The sequence below is a fragment of the Oryzias melastigma genome, linkage group LG13 (genome assembly GCF_002922805.2).
Source record: "Oryzias melastigma strain HK-1 linkage group LG13, ASM292280v2, whole genome shotgun sequence".
NCBI lineage: Eukaryota > Metazoa > Chordata > Actinopteri > Beloniformes > Adrianichthyidae > Oryzias > Oryzias melastigma.
In genome coordinates, this window is record NC_050524.1 from 800,808 (window position 1) to 814,371 (window position 13,564).

General features: G+C 46.9%; 1 protein-coding gene across 2 annotated transcripts in view; it reads left to right on the plus strand.

The window, feature by feature from the left end:
• LOC112149695 (fibroblast growth factor 12) overlaps positions 1-13,206 on the plus strand; it is a 50,228-nt gene extending 37,022 nt beyond the window's left edge. For both annotated transcript variants that reach the window (XM_024277560.2, XM_024277559.2), the window contains exons 2-5: positions 1,656-1,766; positions 3,339-3,442; positions 9,024-9,222; positions 10,245-13,206. In XM_024277560.2, coding sequence (XP_024133328.1) covers positions 1,656-1,766; positions 3,339-3,442; positions 9,024-9,222; positions 10,245-10,387 — 557 coding nt within the window. In that variant the 3' untranslated portion in view covers positions 10,388-13,206. The remainder of the gene's footprint in view (positions 1-1,655; positions 1,767-3,338; positions 3,443-9,023; positions 9,223-10,244) is intronic.
• Positions 13,207-13,564: the final 358 nt, after the last annotated feature.

Below are 13,564 nucleotides of genomic sequence, written 5' to 3' on the forward strand. Positions count from 1 at the left end.
CCAGGGTCTCCCATGGCAGACAGGTCCTGAGTGACGAGCCAGACTAAGAGCGGTTCAGAACCACTTTAGGAATCTTCTCGTTACGTTGCCTGCATTGGTGTCACCGGGGCCCCACCCTGGAGCCAGGCCTGGGGTTGGGGCTCGTAGGTTAGCGCTTGGTGGCCCCTCCCTCGAGTCCCAGTCGGGTCCAGCCCGAAGGTGCAACATGGGAACGCCTCTTGGCTTGTCTGGGATCGCCTCGACGTTCCCGGGGAGAGGGAAGTTCGCTGACCCTGCGACCCGATCCCAGAGGAGTTGAAAAAGATGGACAAACAGACTAACAATAAAAACAGAATAAAGAACACGGTTAGATTTTAAAAATGAATGCATAATTTCAGAAATCAAAATGTTATTCCAAACCAAAGAAACTAAATCAAAATGAAACTTTTCTGAAAACAAAAGTCGTTTTCAGAAACCCGAATGAAATGTTAAAATATCCAATAAGAAAGGTGTCAAGGCAGGTATTATGGGATGTCACTAATTGGATGGGGAAGCAGAAGGATGTTTTACCTGAACTGTGGTTAAGAAGTGATGAGCAATCAGGCAGTGGGCGGGGCCAGAAACCTTCAGAAATATCTCAAAAGACATCGCCGTTGCAAACACTTCCTGTTAAAAAAGTCAACAAATGTTGTCCTCCAATCAGTGATGTCCCATAACACCTGCCTTTTATAAGAGGTAATCATGTGTTTTATTATTTGTTTTGCCTTTTTGACTGGTTTTTAATATTTTTGTGTCGAGGGATTTGTTGGAGTGATTTGAACTTCAGGGCCACCGTACAAATCATACATAGTCAACCAAATGGTTTTGAGCTTCAAGCTGGAGGTGAAGATGAGGATCTTTGGATTTGAAAATCGAGTTTCACTCGTGCAAACGATGATGTCACTCCCTGAGGTGACCTGAACCTTTCAGACATTTACCTGGACGAACAGCAGCTCCAGCCTCAGACATTTTTCTTTTTTTTATACTCTGTGTTTTACTGTGAATCACTTTGTGATTTTTACCTTATAAGGCGCTATATAAATACAGATTATTATTATTATTACTATTACTTTCTCTGACCACAGCAGACGAAAGCTCTATCAGGTCGACCTGAGTCCACCAGGACTCCGGCCCAGATGGACTCTGGTCCAGCAGGACTCTGGTCCAGCAGGACTTCGGCCCAGAAGGACTCCGGTCCAGCAGGACTCTGGTCCAGCAGGACTTTGGTCCAGCAGGACTCTGGTCCAGCAGGACACTGAGATGAACGTGCAGAGGAAGCTTCATCAGAGCGTCCCCCTTCAGAGATGACGGGCAGGCCGAGCACAAGCTGCAGTCCTCTCAGCATCTTCACAGCTCAAACATCAGCTGATCACTGCTGATCAGGCGTCCCACACCTCAGATGTGGAGAGCTCCGGCTCCTCCCCCGGCGGTGTGAAGCACACCTTTAAAAATAGCTCTCCTGTGAGGAATCAGGATCTGATGCTGCTGCATCACAGAGAAGCTGCAGAAACATGTTTCTGATCTTTGCTCCAAAGCAGAGGAGGCTCACGTCGCGGTGGAGGTGGAGGGTGCATGGATGCTTGGCGTGGAGCTGCTGGAGTGGGAGGAGTCTGATCAGGTGTCTTGTGTCGTTGCAGAGCCTCAGCTGAAGGGCATCGTGACGCGTCTGTTCAGCGAGCAGGGCTTCTTCCTGCAGATGATGCCTGATGGGACCATCAGCGGCTGCAAAGACGAGAACAGCGACCACAGTGAGTGCCCCGCCCACCTGCTGCCACGCCCACACACAAACGAGTTGCTTCTGTCCCAGTGGACCCAGAGTGACACTTAAACACAAAATCTTTAGCATACTGGAGCTTTTCAACCGTGAACAGAATCATTAGTAGATTGTGAAGGAGAAAACCGGCGGAATTATCATGTTCACGGTTAAAAAGCTACAGCGAATCAAAGAACACAAACACTGGAGCTCTGCTGTTAAAGGGTCAACTGAAGGCTAGCTCTGAAGCTACGATCACACCGCCATCAGAAACTTGTGTAAGCGACATTCTGGTCCTGGTCCGCCGTCCCGGCCCAACATAGAGCGACAAAGAGACTCTCCTCGATTCGTTTAGAATTCTTTTGTCACTCATACAATACATTTGTGCAAAACTTATTACATTTAAAAAAATGCAATTTACACATGTACAAGTTAAAATTACAACAACTTCAAACAAAACTACACACAAATCTTTAAGAAGTGCACAAAAATCTCTCGTCACGCACACACAAAACCACATTTACTCACAAATCGGATGTGAGACTCTCCAGGATTTGTGATGCGTTTAAATGCTGCTGGAATGCTGGGTCATCAGAGTTTTCTTATTTGAACTGAGATTGTGTATATTATCTAGTAACATTTTCCCACTTTCTTAAACTGATTTTTAAATTAAAAAAAGCCTAAAAAGTGTTTTTGAACTCTTATCCCTTTAGGAATACAAACATTTATCTGAACTGATCGCTTCCTCTTCTCAGTGGCTCCGGCTCTCCGGAGCGCTGGTCACCAGGGATAGCAGGCGGCGTCGGACCCTTGTGGCAGTCTGATCGCTGTTCTGTCGCCGCGTTCTGCTGTCGCCGCGTTCTGCTGTCGCCGCGTTCTGCTGTCGCCGCGTTCTGCTGTCGCGTTCTCCGCAGGAGATCAGAGCGAGGATTTCTATTGATTTGTTTTTATGCGCTATTCCGCGTGGCTTCGTCACCGGGGCAGATGGTGCCCTAGGCGGTCGCCATGGTGGCCTTTGCCCAGGGCCGGCCCAGCCTGATGTGAGTGCGGTCCAATGGGAGCGTTTTCTTGACAATGACTGAAGTATACAGACTGAACAGAACATTTGAGATCAGATTCAAACCCAAACAGCTCCTCCCTCCTAAACTCCAGGAGATGCTCCTGGGGTCCTCCTCTGATGAAGATCCTGAACCCGTTTGTGGGTCTCAGGTTCCTCCTCGCCTGCAGACGGCGAGCAGGACTCTCGGCTCTCCTTCCTGCTGCAGATCGGCCTCCTCTGCTGCCTCTGAAAAGGAGGACAGGAGGAGGAGGATCAGAGTTAGATAAAGGAGGATTACCAGCGCAGCATGGCCACGGGCCTCCTCATCCTCCTCCTCCTCATCCTCTGCTCCCACGCTCCGTCTCTGAGGATCCAATCACCTCGTGGCGCGGTCCCGTTTCGTTCTGCTGCGCTCTGATGTGGCGCCGTTGTCTGGGCTGAGTGGGTTTGGCGTGCGCGGGCGGGAAGCGGGATCCCATTCAGCGTGTGGAGAAAGCAGCTGCTGACCCGGTTCTGTGTCGCCCTCAGCTCTCTTCAACCTGATCCCCGTGGGGCTGAGGGTCGTGGCCATCCAGGGAGTGAAGGCGGGGCTGTACGTGGCCATGAACGCCGAGGGATTCCTCTACACGTCCGTAAGTTTCAGACTGCCAATGGAAGCTCTGCTGGCTCTGGATGAGCTTCCTGATCTTCTGGGTTTGGTTCCACCGTCAGCAGAACTCTTCAGTACCTGTCCTCACGGAGGGTTCTTCTCCAGCTGAAGCTACTGTAGAGCAGGGGTCCACAATCTACGGCCCACGGGCCGGGTCAGGCCCACCTAACACTATCGAGACCCACAGAGAACGTGACCGTCCTGCAGTCTGAGCCGGACAGAATCTTTATTGGTTTAATAGCGATTCAGGTTTTCTTTATTTCTTTATTATTATTATTTTTCTTCCATACGTTTTATTGGACGTCTGTGACTCTTCAACTCTTTCAGCTATTAAAATATTCAGCTCTTTTCACACTAGCTTTTTCAACTGTTACTAAGGAATTCTAGGCTATGTTGGAGTTTAGCTAACATTTTAGCCACATGCTAGCTGTTTTGGCTAATTTTGTATTTTTTTCAGTTCTTTAGGCTAATTTGGGATCTAGCTAATATTTCAGCTAAATGCTAACTGTTTTGGCTAATTTTGGCTTTTTCTCCATTTTTTAGGCTACTTTGAAGTTTAGCTAATATTTCAGCTAAATGCTAACTGTTTTGGCTAATTTTGGCTTTTTCTCCATTTTTTAGGCTACTTTGGAGTTTAGCTAATATTTCAGCTACATGGTTGCTGTTTTGGCTAATTTAGAATTTTTTTTTTTTGCTAATTTGGTATTTTGCTAACATTTTAGCTAGCTATCAGCTTCAGCGTTTTTCACTGTGAATTTCAGCATCTTCGGCTATCAGCTCACAGCACTCACACTAGCTAATGCTAGTAATGCTATAAATCTCGTTTTTAGAATATTTTGGTATTATACTTTTATATGAAGATTACACAAATACATTGTTATAAATTTGGATGTGTGGCTTTCTGTTTACATTTAGTCTGTGATTGTCACATTTTTCTATTAGCCCACAAACCGACCCCGGCCCCCCATCAGAGAAGATGTGGCCCCCACAAAAAAAGTTTGGGGACCCCTGTTGTAGATTAAAGGCAAACAGAACTGAGCAGGTTTTTAGTTCCGTTTAAGAGGTTTATTGAACACATGAAGGAGATGGTTTGTACAAACATCTGCCTGATCTCCGTCAGGATGAAGCTCTGGGATGACAGGTGAACTGACAGATCCGCTTCTTCTACCTGGAAGTTTGAACATTGAAGAAGCAAAGATTTTTGAGGGGGCGCTCGGCTCTCAGCTCCACCCCAGAGAGTCCCGCCTCCATCCATAATTCATGAAGAACATGAAAGTTTGAGAGCTTTTACTTTGTGTTCTGACATGAGAGGGAGGGCTGGAGGACACGACTCCTGCAGCACGTTTAGCGTCCCGCTAGCAGCAGGACTGGAAATAAACCCGGTAGTTAGACCAGCAACCACGCTTTCAGTGTCCAACACGCCGGTATCTCAACCACTTCCCCTTACGTGTTGTAGAAGTGTTCACTAGGACCTGACGCCCGCAGCACGCCCGTAGATAAACGTGAACATGTTCTCCCTTCGGTTCACTGAGCGTCTATGTCCTTCATACTTCAGATTTGAACATCTGTGGCTGGTATCCACGCGTAAGGACCGTTCAGACATATGTTTGAGCATCATGAATCTTTTGAGTCGAAACTGTGGTGGAGGCTGTGCTGATGCTGCTGGTCAGAAACGGCCTTCATATGAACGAGAAGATCAGAAACAACCAACAAGCTCTTAAATGGATCCTCATGTCCAGAAAACCAGCAGAACTTCATTCAAAAATCAAACAAACTGTGAACAAGCTGAGAAAAACCTCAGCAGTCATGGCCGCTCTCTTCTTCCATAAACTACCAAGTCAGATGTTTGATTGTGAAAACACAAATCTTTATACTACGGCTGGGAATTGATCAAAAGAATTGAACTAATTCATCGCAAACCTGGAAAACTTTATTGGAATTTTGTTTGTTACAGTATTTGCCGACTGCTGATTATCTTCAATAATCACTATCAAAAATTGTACATTTAGAAAGTTGATTTTGTGTGTTTGTGTGTTTATTTTCATCTCTACAGTCTGTTTAGACACAAAAACTTCAACACATTTGTCAATCGCGGAGTTTTATAGTGAAAAATGAATTTATTTTGAAAATAAACCGGATTTTCTCATGTATCTTCATGTGACTTCCTGCCAGAATTGATGCAGATCGCTCACAAAATAGACCAGACGGCAAAACGACCCGCTGCACGGCGCCCCAGCCCCCCGTGGATCCCCGCGGCGCTCCACGCCTGGTGTGACCCCGGCGTGGAGCGCCGCGGGGATCCACGCTGGTGTGAACTGGCGTGGAGCGCCGCAGGGAGAAGGTTTCCTCCACTAGAATCCCGTTTGGACCGGTTTGGTTTGGAGAACGCGGCAGAGATGGAGGAGTTGGATCAGTCTGAGCGTGCTCAGTCTGAACCTGAGAAACAGGAAGTAGGCGGGGCCTCTGAAAGGACAGGAAGTAACTCTCCTTTCTGGCTGATAAATGAGATAAGAATCGTTTCAATAAGTTTCAGTTTGAGAATGTTTAGTCTCTTTTCATGTAACTTCAGCTTCTTGAACTATTACTGAGCGACCCGAGCTGATGGTCCGGTTCCAGGTCACGGCTGAGCCTGAAGGACGGCTCCATGAGGGGGTATCAGGCTGTCATGGAGGGAGGGGCTTGTTCTGCTCTGATTGACTCACACTGAGCACCTGTTATATTGGGGGGGGCAGACTCCTGTCATATCTGGGGGGCAGCTCAACAGGCTAAACTGGGAATCAGAGCGTCACCGGTCCTGTCGGGTCAGAACACTGACGTTCTGCAGGGCTGTGTGTGCCGTGCCCCCCCCCAACGGGACCAGGAGCTGCATGGACGTCATTTCTAAACGCTGGGAATGTTTGAGGGTCACATGATGTTTTCTGAGGACAGACGCGTCCTGTAGAATATCATCGTTATCATTGTAATGTGAATGTTTCGACGTGAAGACTAAAGTAGTCGATCACAGACCGATCAATAATTCCGTCTCTCTATTCTCAGAAAATGAATCATTAAATAATTTTCTTTTCCCTGTTTAGGAACAGTAATGAATTAGAGCTGGGAATCGATTAAAAAAACAACTAATTAATAAAAACCTGGGAGAAATTTATCACAATGAATCAATGAACTTTTTCTTTTGTTACGATATTTATTATTATTATGTTCAAATAATCACAACATGAAATCACACAAAGAAACTATATTTAGAACATTTCTTTTTACTTAAGGCTGTAAATTGATTTAAAAAAATCAGATTAATCTCTTTTTTGTGTTGTGATCAATCACAATGTTTTACGAGGTACATTCTATGACAGGATGCAGCTTTTGAACCAGAACACGCCATGAAAGCCTAAGTCTGCGAGGCAAAGCGAAGGACTGCTGCTCCTCAGGTGTAATGAATTTGTGTTATAATATTAACGCATTAATTCTGATGGATTAGTGGTGTGAGTTAGTGCGTTGATGTTCACAGCTCTATTGTGAATAAAATATGAAGTATTTTATTTCTTTTTGTCGTCAATTTTCTTTCTTCCTTATGTTAAAAAAACAATTAAAATAAGATTATTACAGATACAGGCATCTGTACAGGTGTGAAATAGTCACACCTGTACGGGACACACAGGTGACCAACAGGAAGTATGAGTGTCATTGAACATTTTATCTATGGGTGTGCTGCAGGCATAGTGATCACTTCTACAACACGTAGGGATAAAACACTCACTCAAGCATTCAGCCAGTTAGAAAGGAGTGCGTGAGTGCATGAGAGTGCATGAGTGTGCATGAGAGTGCATGAGTGTGCATGAGAGTGCATGAGTGTGTGAGTGAGTGTGACCTCCATCATCCTTATGAATACTTCACGATACCCTTCCCACACAGCATTGGAACGTTCCGTTTTCATGATGTTCCTTGAGGTGGTCGTCCAACCTCAGGCCCGCCTGCACTCCCCTTAAGATGCAGCCGCTCCTCTCTACAATCCTCCACGGACCGGACCACCCAAGAACCTGCAGAACCCCCACATGAAAGCAGCCATGGAGACGGATTCCCCATGTTTTTGTGGAGTCCTTGAAGATAATTAAACCTGATCATGCTGCATTGTAGAGGAGATGTACCTGCACGTTTACACTTCGTTTGGGTCCCTCCACATCACTTTTTGATGTTTTGAGTGTTCCCAACTCGTCGGTTTTTTTTTTACATATTGACTGTTCTCATTAAATCAGGGGTCTCCAACGATTGTGAAGCGGTACCGGACGGACCCAGTATCGAGTTAGAACATGTGTACTGGCTTAGGGTTAAGAAAGGGTGCCACTCGACCGAAGTAGAGTGGCGGTGCACGCTCCGGTTCGGTTTGGGGTCCCTGATCAGTCTATGTTTTAACCCTGTCTCTGGCCCGTTACCAAGCGGCCCTCGGACCGGTACCGGTTCACAGGCCGGAGGTTGTGGACTCCTGATTTAATGGGAACAGCCAGCACACCAAAATATGAGGAGAAGGGAACGCCAGAGACGTCAAACAGTGACGCAGACGGGCCTGAACCAAACGTCTGGGAGTGAGATGTGATGGATTCACAGTCAGTGTGACCATGAGGCTAAGTAGCTCCGCCTACACATGCTTGGAGTGTCTAGTTCATCAACACACTGGTGGACAAACGTCCAGCTGCATTGGGTGTGAACGCAGGATAACAGTTGAGTCATCCAACCAAAAATACCTGTAATCTTAGTGGATCCAGCAGGATTTGTGATAAAGAAAACCTGCAGTTTGTCTCACTGCGAACATCCGGGACCTCCTGTCTGCAGGGTCGGGGTCTCAGGGCCTCGGCTCTTTCCAGGTTGGGGGGGCTTCTCTTCCCTGACGGGAATGATCTCCTCATCATCACTGGAACGTCAGCCTCCCCTCTACTTCCTGTCTGGATGGTTAACCCTTTACCAGCGGGCTCGATAACACGGGCTCTTCGATCCGCCGTGACACTGGAGCTAAAACTCTGGCATTAAAGGGTTCAATTACGCTGTCGGTTAAACTTTTGGAGTTTAGCTAGTATCTAAAGTATATGCTAGCTGTTTTGGCTAATTTAGGCTTTTAAAAAGTTTAGCTGATTCTGTTAGTCCCAATAGCCGAAGAGGCTGAAATTTAAAGCTAAAGACACTGAAGCTAATAGCTGAAAACGCTGAAGCTGATAGCTAGCTAAATATTAGCCAAACTCCAAGATAACCTAAAAATCCGTAGTGACTAAAGAGTGAGTAAGGAGCTATGGACGTTCAACGTATCAGTAATAATAATGAGGGTATCTGATAGTGTGTGGAGGCGGGTCTGATCCGGCCTGCAGGCTGTCGTTTGGGGACCCCTGCATTAAATCACCTTATTGCGTTGGGCGGGAACGCGCCAAGCTCTATTAATAGAGTCAACGGCTGAAGAGTTAACTTAAAGAACGTCGACGCTGGAGCTAAAGCTCTGGTGTTAAAGGGTTCAATGTAGAAACCTCCGGAACCAGAACCCCTCATACTCCTCGTCTGAATCTAACCGCTTCTGTTTGTTCCAGGATGTGTTCACGCCGGAGTGCAAGTTCAAGGAGTCGGTCTTTGAGAATTACTACGTCATCTACTCGTCCACTCTGTACCGGCAGCACGAGTCGGGCCGGGCCTGGTTCCTGGGACTCAACAAGGATGGGATCATCATGAAGGGGAACCGTGTGAAGAAAACCAAACCCTGCTCACACTTTGTTCCCAGACCCATCGAAGGTAACGGACTCTCACAGGAGCGTCAGTGTTTGAGGGGGCGGGGCTTCCAAAAGCCTCGCCCCCTCAGGAGAGGGGAAACTATTAAAAATGACTTTTTAAGACACTTAGGTTGTGGGATTTTGGTTTAAAACGTCATAATCATCATTACTACTGGGAAGGTTGTAGCCTTTAGCTCACGGCGTGCTAATACTGGACTGATCTGCTCCAGACTTTCACAGCTCTATTCCAATAAATCACATGTGTCAAAGTCGAGGCCCGGGGGCCGGATCCGGCCCTCCAGGTAATTCTATCTGGCCCTCAAGATCATTTTATTTTGTTGTTATTGCTATCTTGAGCTCATTTCTAACAATTTTGACAAAATATATTTTTATGGAGGGTAAAATATTGAAAGTTATTTAAGGTTTAAATTGATTTATTCTGGAACAATATTCTTGCATTTTTATTATTCATAATTATGTTAAAAAGTTACAGTTCTCTACAGCTTTTTGGAATATTTTGGCATTTACTAAGATTTTTTAGGACGTTTTGGAGTTTATATAATATTTCAGCTACATGCTAGCTGTTTTGGCTAACCTAAGTGTTTTTTAAGGCTAATTTGACGTTTAGCTAATATTTCAGCTGGCTATCAGCGTTTTCAGCTATCAGCACTATCATCTTCAGCGGCTAAATTCTGCTTACGATGCAACTTTCAAACAATTGGAACTTCTGTGACATGAACAGCATGCCCTCCATACGTCACTATTAAATCTGAGTCCCTGATTGGTCAAACTTCAACTTGTTTAACTTTCAACGGTCACTCGGTTTGTACGTAGACCCCAAAAAAAAAGTCATAAACTTGCGTTTCAACACGTTAATACATTAAAACGTTAAAGTCATGTTTACATCGAACTTCTCTTGAACGGTGTAAATGTTCCGCGCTCCGGACGGTTCACGTCACGGAGCGCGGTTCAGAGAACCCCGGCGCCGCTCGGGTCCGGCGCTCCGTCCTCCAAACGTGTGACGCCGTCTGTCTCCTCCCACAGTCTGCATGTACAAGGAGCCGTCGCTGCACGAGCTGGAGGAGAAGCTGCTGAAGTCCTCACGGAGCCCCACGCTGAGGAGTGGGAGGAGCCTGGGCCGGGCCCCGCGGCAGGTGGACTCCTCCACAGAGCGGGAGGCCTCGTAGCCTGCAGCGCCCCCCGCAGGAGGAGAAGGACAGCTCCCATTTTAACACTTCCTCAGTTCAGAAACCACACCAAGACGACAACGATAACAGAAAAAAACTAAAATAATTTGGGGATAAATCTTGTGATGAAATATTTGGACGGGAGGGGGAGGGGCTTGTTCAGAAGGACTTTATGATTGTGAAAACATTTATGCAAAGCGCCCTGTGGAAACGGCGCCAGGAGGCCTGCACACCCACTCTTCATCATTGTAAGCATCAGAAAGGTGATGTTTCGGGTCGAGCCAGAACTCTCCAGCTTTAAGCCATGTAGGAACTTTTTCATTTTAGATCCAAAGCAGAAGTTTCACCGTACTCCCTCCTTACGCTCCTTCTTCTTCTTCTTCTTCTTCTTCTTCTGCTGCTGCGAGCCGTTCAGTCAGAAAAGAGCCTCCGGTCCTCCAGCCGCCCGTCCTCGCTCCATTCCGCTCTGTGGTGAAGGGTTCTGACCGGGCCTTCTGCCGGGTTCGGACCTTCAGCTCGTTTCTATGAAAATCTGCTTTTTCTCTGAGGTTCTGCTGCAGAACCAAGATCTGATTCTGCATTTAAATCTGGGTCTGAAAAAAGCCGTCGGCGGCTTAGCAGACATGATGGCGTCCACAGTCAGGCTCGGCGTGTTTGGTTTCCTGTGATGGGTGAGCGTTCCTCAGAGAACCTGCCGTGGTTTTTTGGTTTCCATAGAAACGAAGCTGGAACTCCCGGCAGAACTCCTGCGTTCCATGAATGTTGCATGAGTCAATGTCCAGAAACAGAGTGGCGCCCCCCCCACCAAAAAAAAAAAAACATTCAAGGAGACGCCGCCAGCAGAGCTGCTGAGATCCGGTCTGGACAGGACTGACCCCCCACCCCCCGTGTTAGCCGCCACGCCAAAAAGCACCACAGAAATTCCTGCTATGATGCAGCTCCAAAATTCTGATTGGTTCTTTTGTAAAACTCGCTTAACCACGCCCCCTTTTCTCTGACCAATCACGCTGCAAAGACAAAAACAACAACTCGATAAACATTCTATGATGATTATTTAATGTGATGACAAACATTTGTGACATTTGTTCATGAAAACTGAACCAGGTCAGAGGAAGTTGATTCGATCAGGAAGCAGGAAACAGGAAACAGGAAGCAGGAAACAGGAAACAGGACGCAGGAAACAGGAAGAAGCTGCTGAAAGGAAGACTCGGTTCCTAGCGCTGTTCAGGCGTCGGCTGATGGGTCTCTTCTGTGGGATTATCACTGCCGAGATCACTGCCCTCCAAACAGAAACTGCTCCAGTCCAACTGCTTCTGAAATTCATTCATCAGCCAAACTGCTTCCTGTTGACCGCCACAATAAAAGTTTCACCAAAGAACTCCTCAAAAAGACGTAAAGAGTCAGAAATGAAACCACAGATTCGTTCTTTCACTGATCAGAACCGAGACAGCAACCAGATTTTATCATCAAACTTTGATGTGATGTTTCCATCCAAACTTGAGGTTCCAAAGTGGTTCTGAAGTGGTTCTGAAGTGGTTCTGAGGATTGCTGAAGTCTGGATCTCTCTGATCAGATCTGTGCAGAAAGGAACTTCCTTTGGCTCTGAGAGCGGGAAACTAGTCCTGACTGCAAATCCAGACTTCACCTCATGAAGAAACAGGTTGTTACCCCTCTGCCCCGGTTCCGGTTCCGGTTCCTGTTGAGGGTACAAACAGCAGAATTCCTGATCCATGAATTTCAGATGGACTCGCTCCACTGCCCTCCCCAACCTTCTTCCTCGTCTTCTCTCACCGATCCCCATCCTCGTCTCAGGACCGTCGGGTCCCCAAAAGCATCTGAGGTCCGTTCGGTTCTGAACGGTGACGATCCCTGAAACGTTGAGAGGAAGTTTAAGAGAAAACTGTTGCAAGGACTCTGAAACGTGGTTAACTGAGACCATCGTTCAAGTTCACTTGGAGCCATGAACTCCGACCAGAATCTGCCCGATTCCAGAGTCCCATCAGGTTCTCGGTTCAAGAACCGGGCCCAAATGGTTTTCAGGCCCACTCTCAGTTAAACAACCCCTCCCCCCATGATAAAGTACTCCAGCATGCTCCAACAGTTACCACTACAACAAAAACGTTACCTCCACTCCAGATGTTTTTGGGGAACCGGGTCACCCCCCCCCCATCAGTCGACAGGAAACAACACCGACTAAAAATGTTTGAGTCATTGAGGGGTGGAGTCAAAGTGGGCGGGGCCTATGTCCTTTAGCTTCTTTTTGTCACTTTTGAACAAACTGTCGATCCCAACGTTCCACCTCTGAGAAAGTCTTCCAGTCTGCGTCTAACGTGAGGAATGTGGGAACGTCGGGATCGATCCGCTCTCACCTCGGACTGGGAATGCCTGTGAATGCTCGTCTGTTCTGTCACAGCTTTACAAAAAGTAGAAAAAGTGTAAAAACACCAAAACAAGACGTAAAAGAACCACAACAAACTGAATCTGAGGGGAGTTTCAACGCAGCATGAAGTGAAATATTTAGAGGTTTAATGTCCTCCATAAAATGGGAGCTTATGAGGCAGTCGCATCTTTGCTTTGAGCTGTCCTCGTCCTCTGAAGAAACGAGCCGCGCTGCGTTTGTCTCCTGACAGGAACGGGTTCGTGAGGTTCCAGAGGCACGTCCTCGCCTGCAGGTGGCGCTCTGACACCTTCAGCTCTCCCTCCTTCTTTGTGTTTGCACCTTTCCTCTCACGCCTTCATGTAACGCATCCTATAGTAGAAGCCGTCATTGCTAATGCGCAGCAGGATACTGAATGAAAATAAAAGACGATGAACACGGCCGAGTCTGTCTCGTTATTCTGAGGGTTCAAACCTCGCCCTGCGGCTGCGTCTGCGGCTGCGTCTGCGGCTGAAAGCTTCATGAAAGCAGAACAAAGATCATGAATGATTGATGGGTCATAAAACAGGAGCGCCGCTCGCTGAAACACCCATTCTCCTGGGGGAACATTCACTTCAATAAATACAAGACTTTCACATGAATCTACTTTACTCAGACGAGGGTTTTTATAGATGAAAAGCTGTTTAAATATCTGGAGTTAGGTGTGACCTCTGAGCAGCAGGGGGCGCCGCAGCAGCTCTTTTCTTTCCTGTTGAAGTTTGTTTTCCTGCTTGAGTGTTCATCTTCTGCTCTGACGCTCC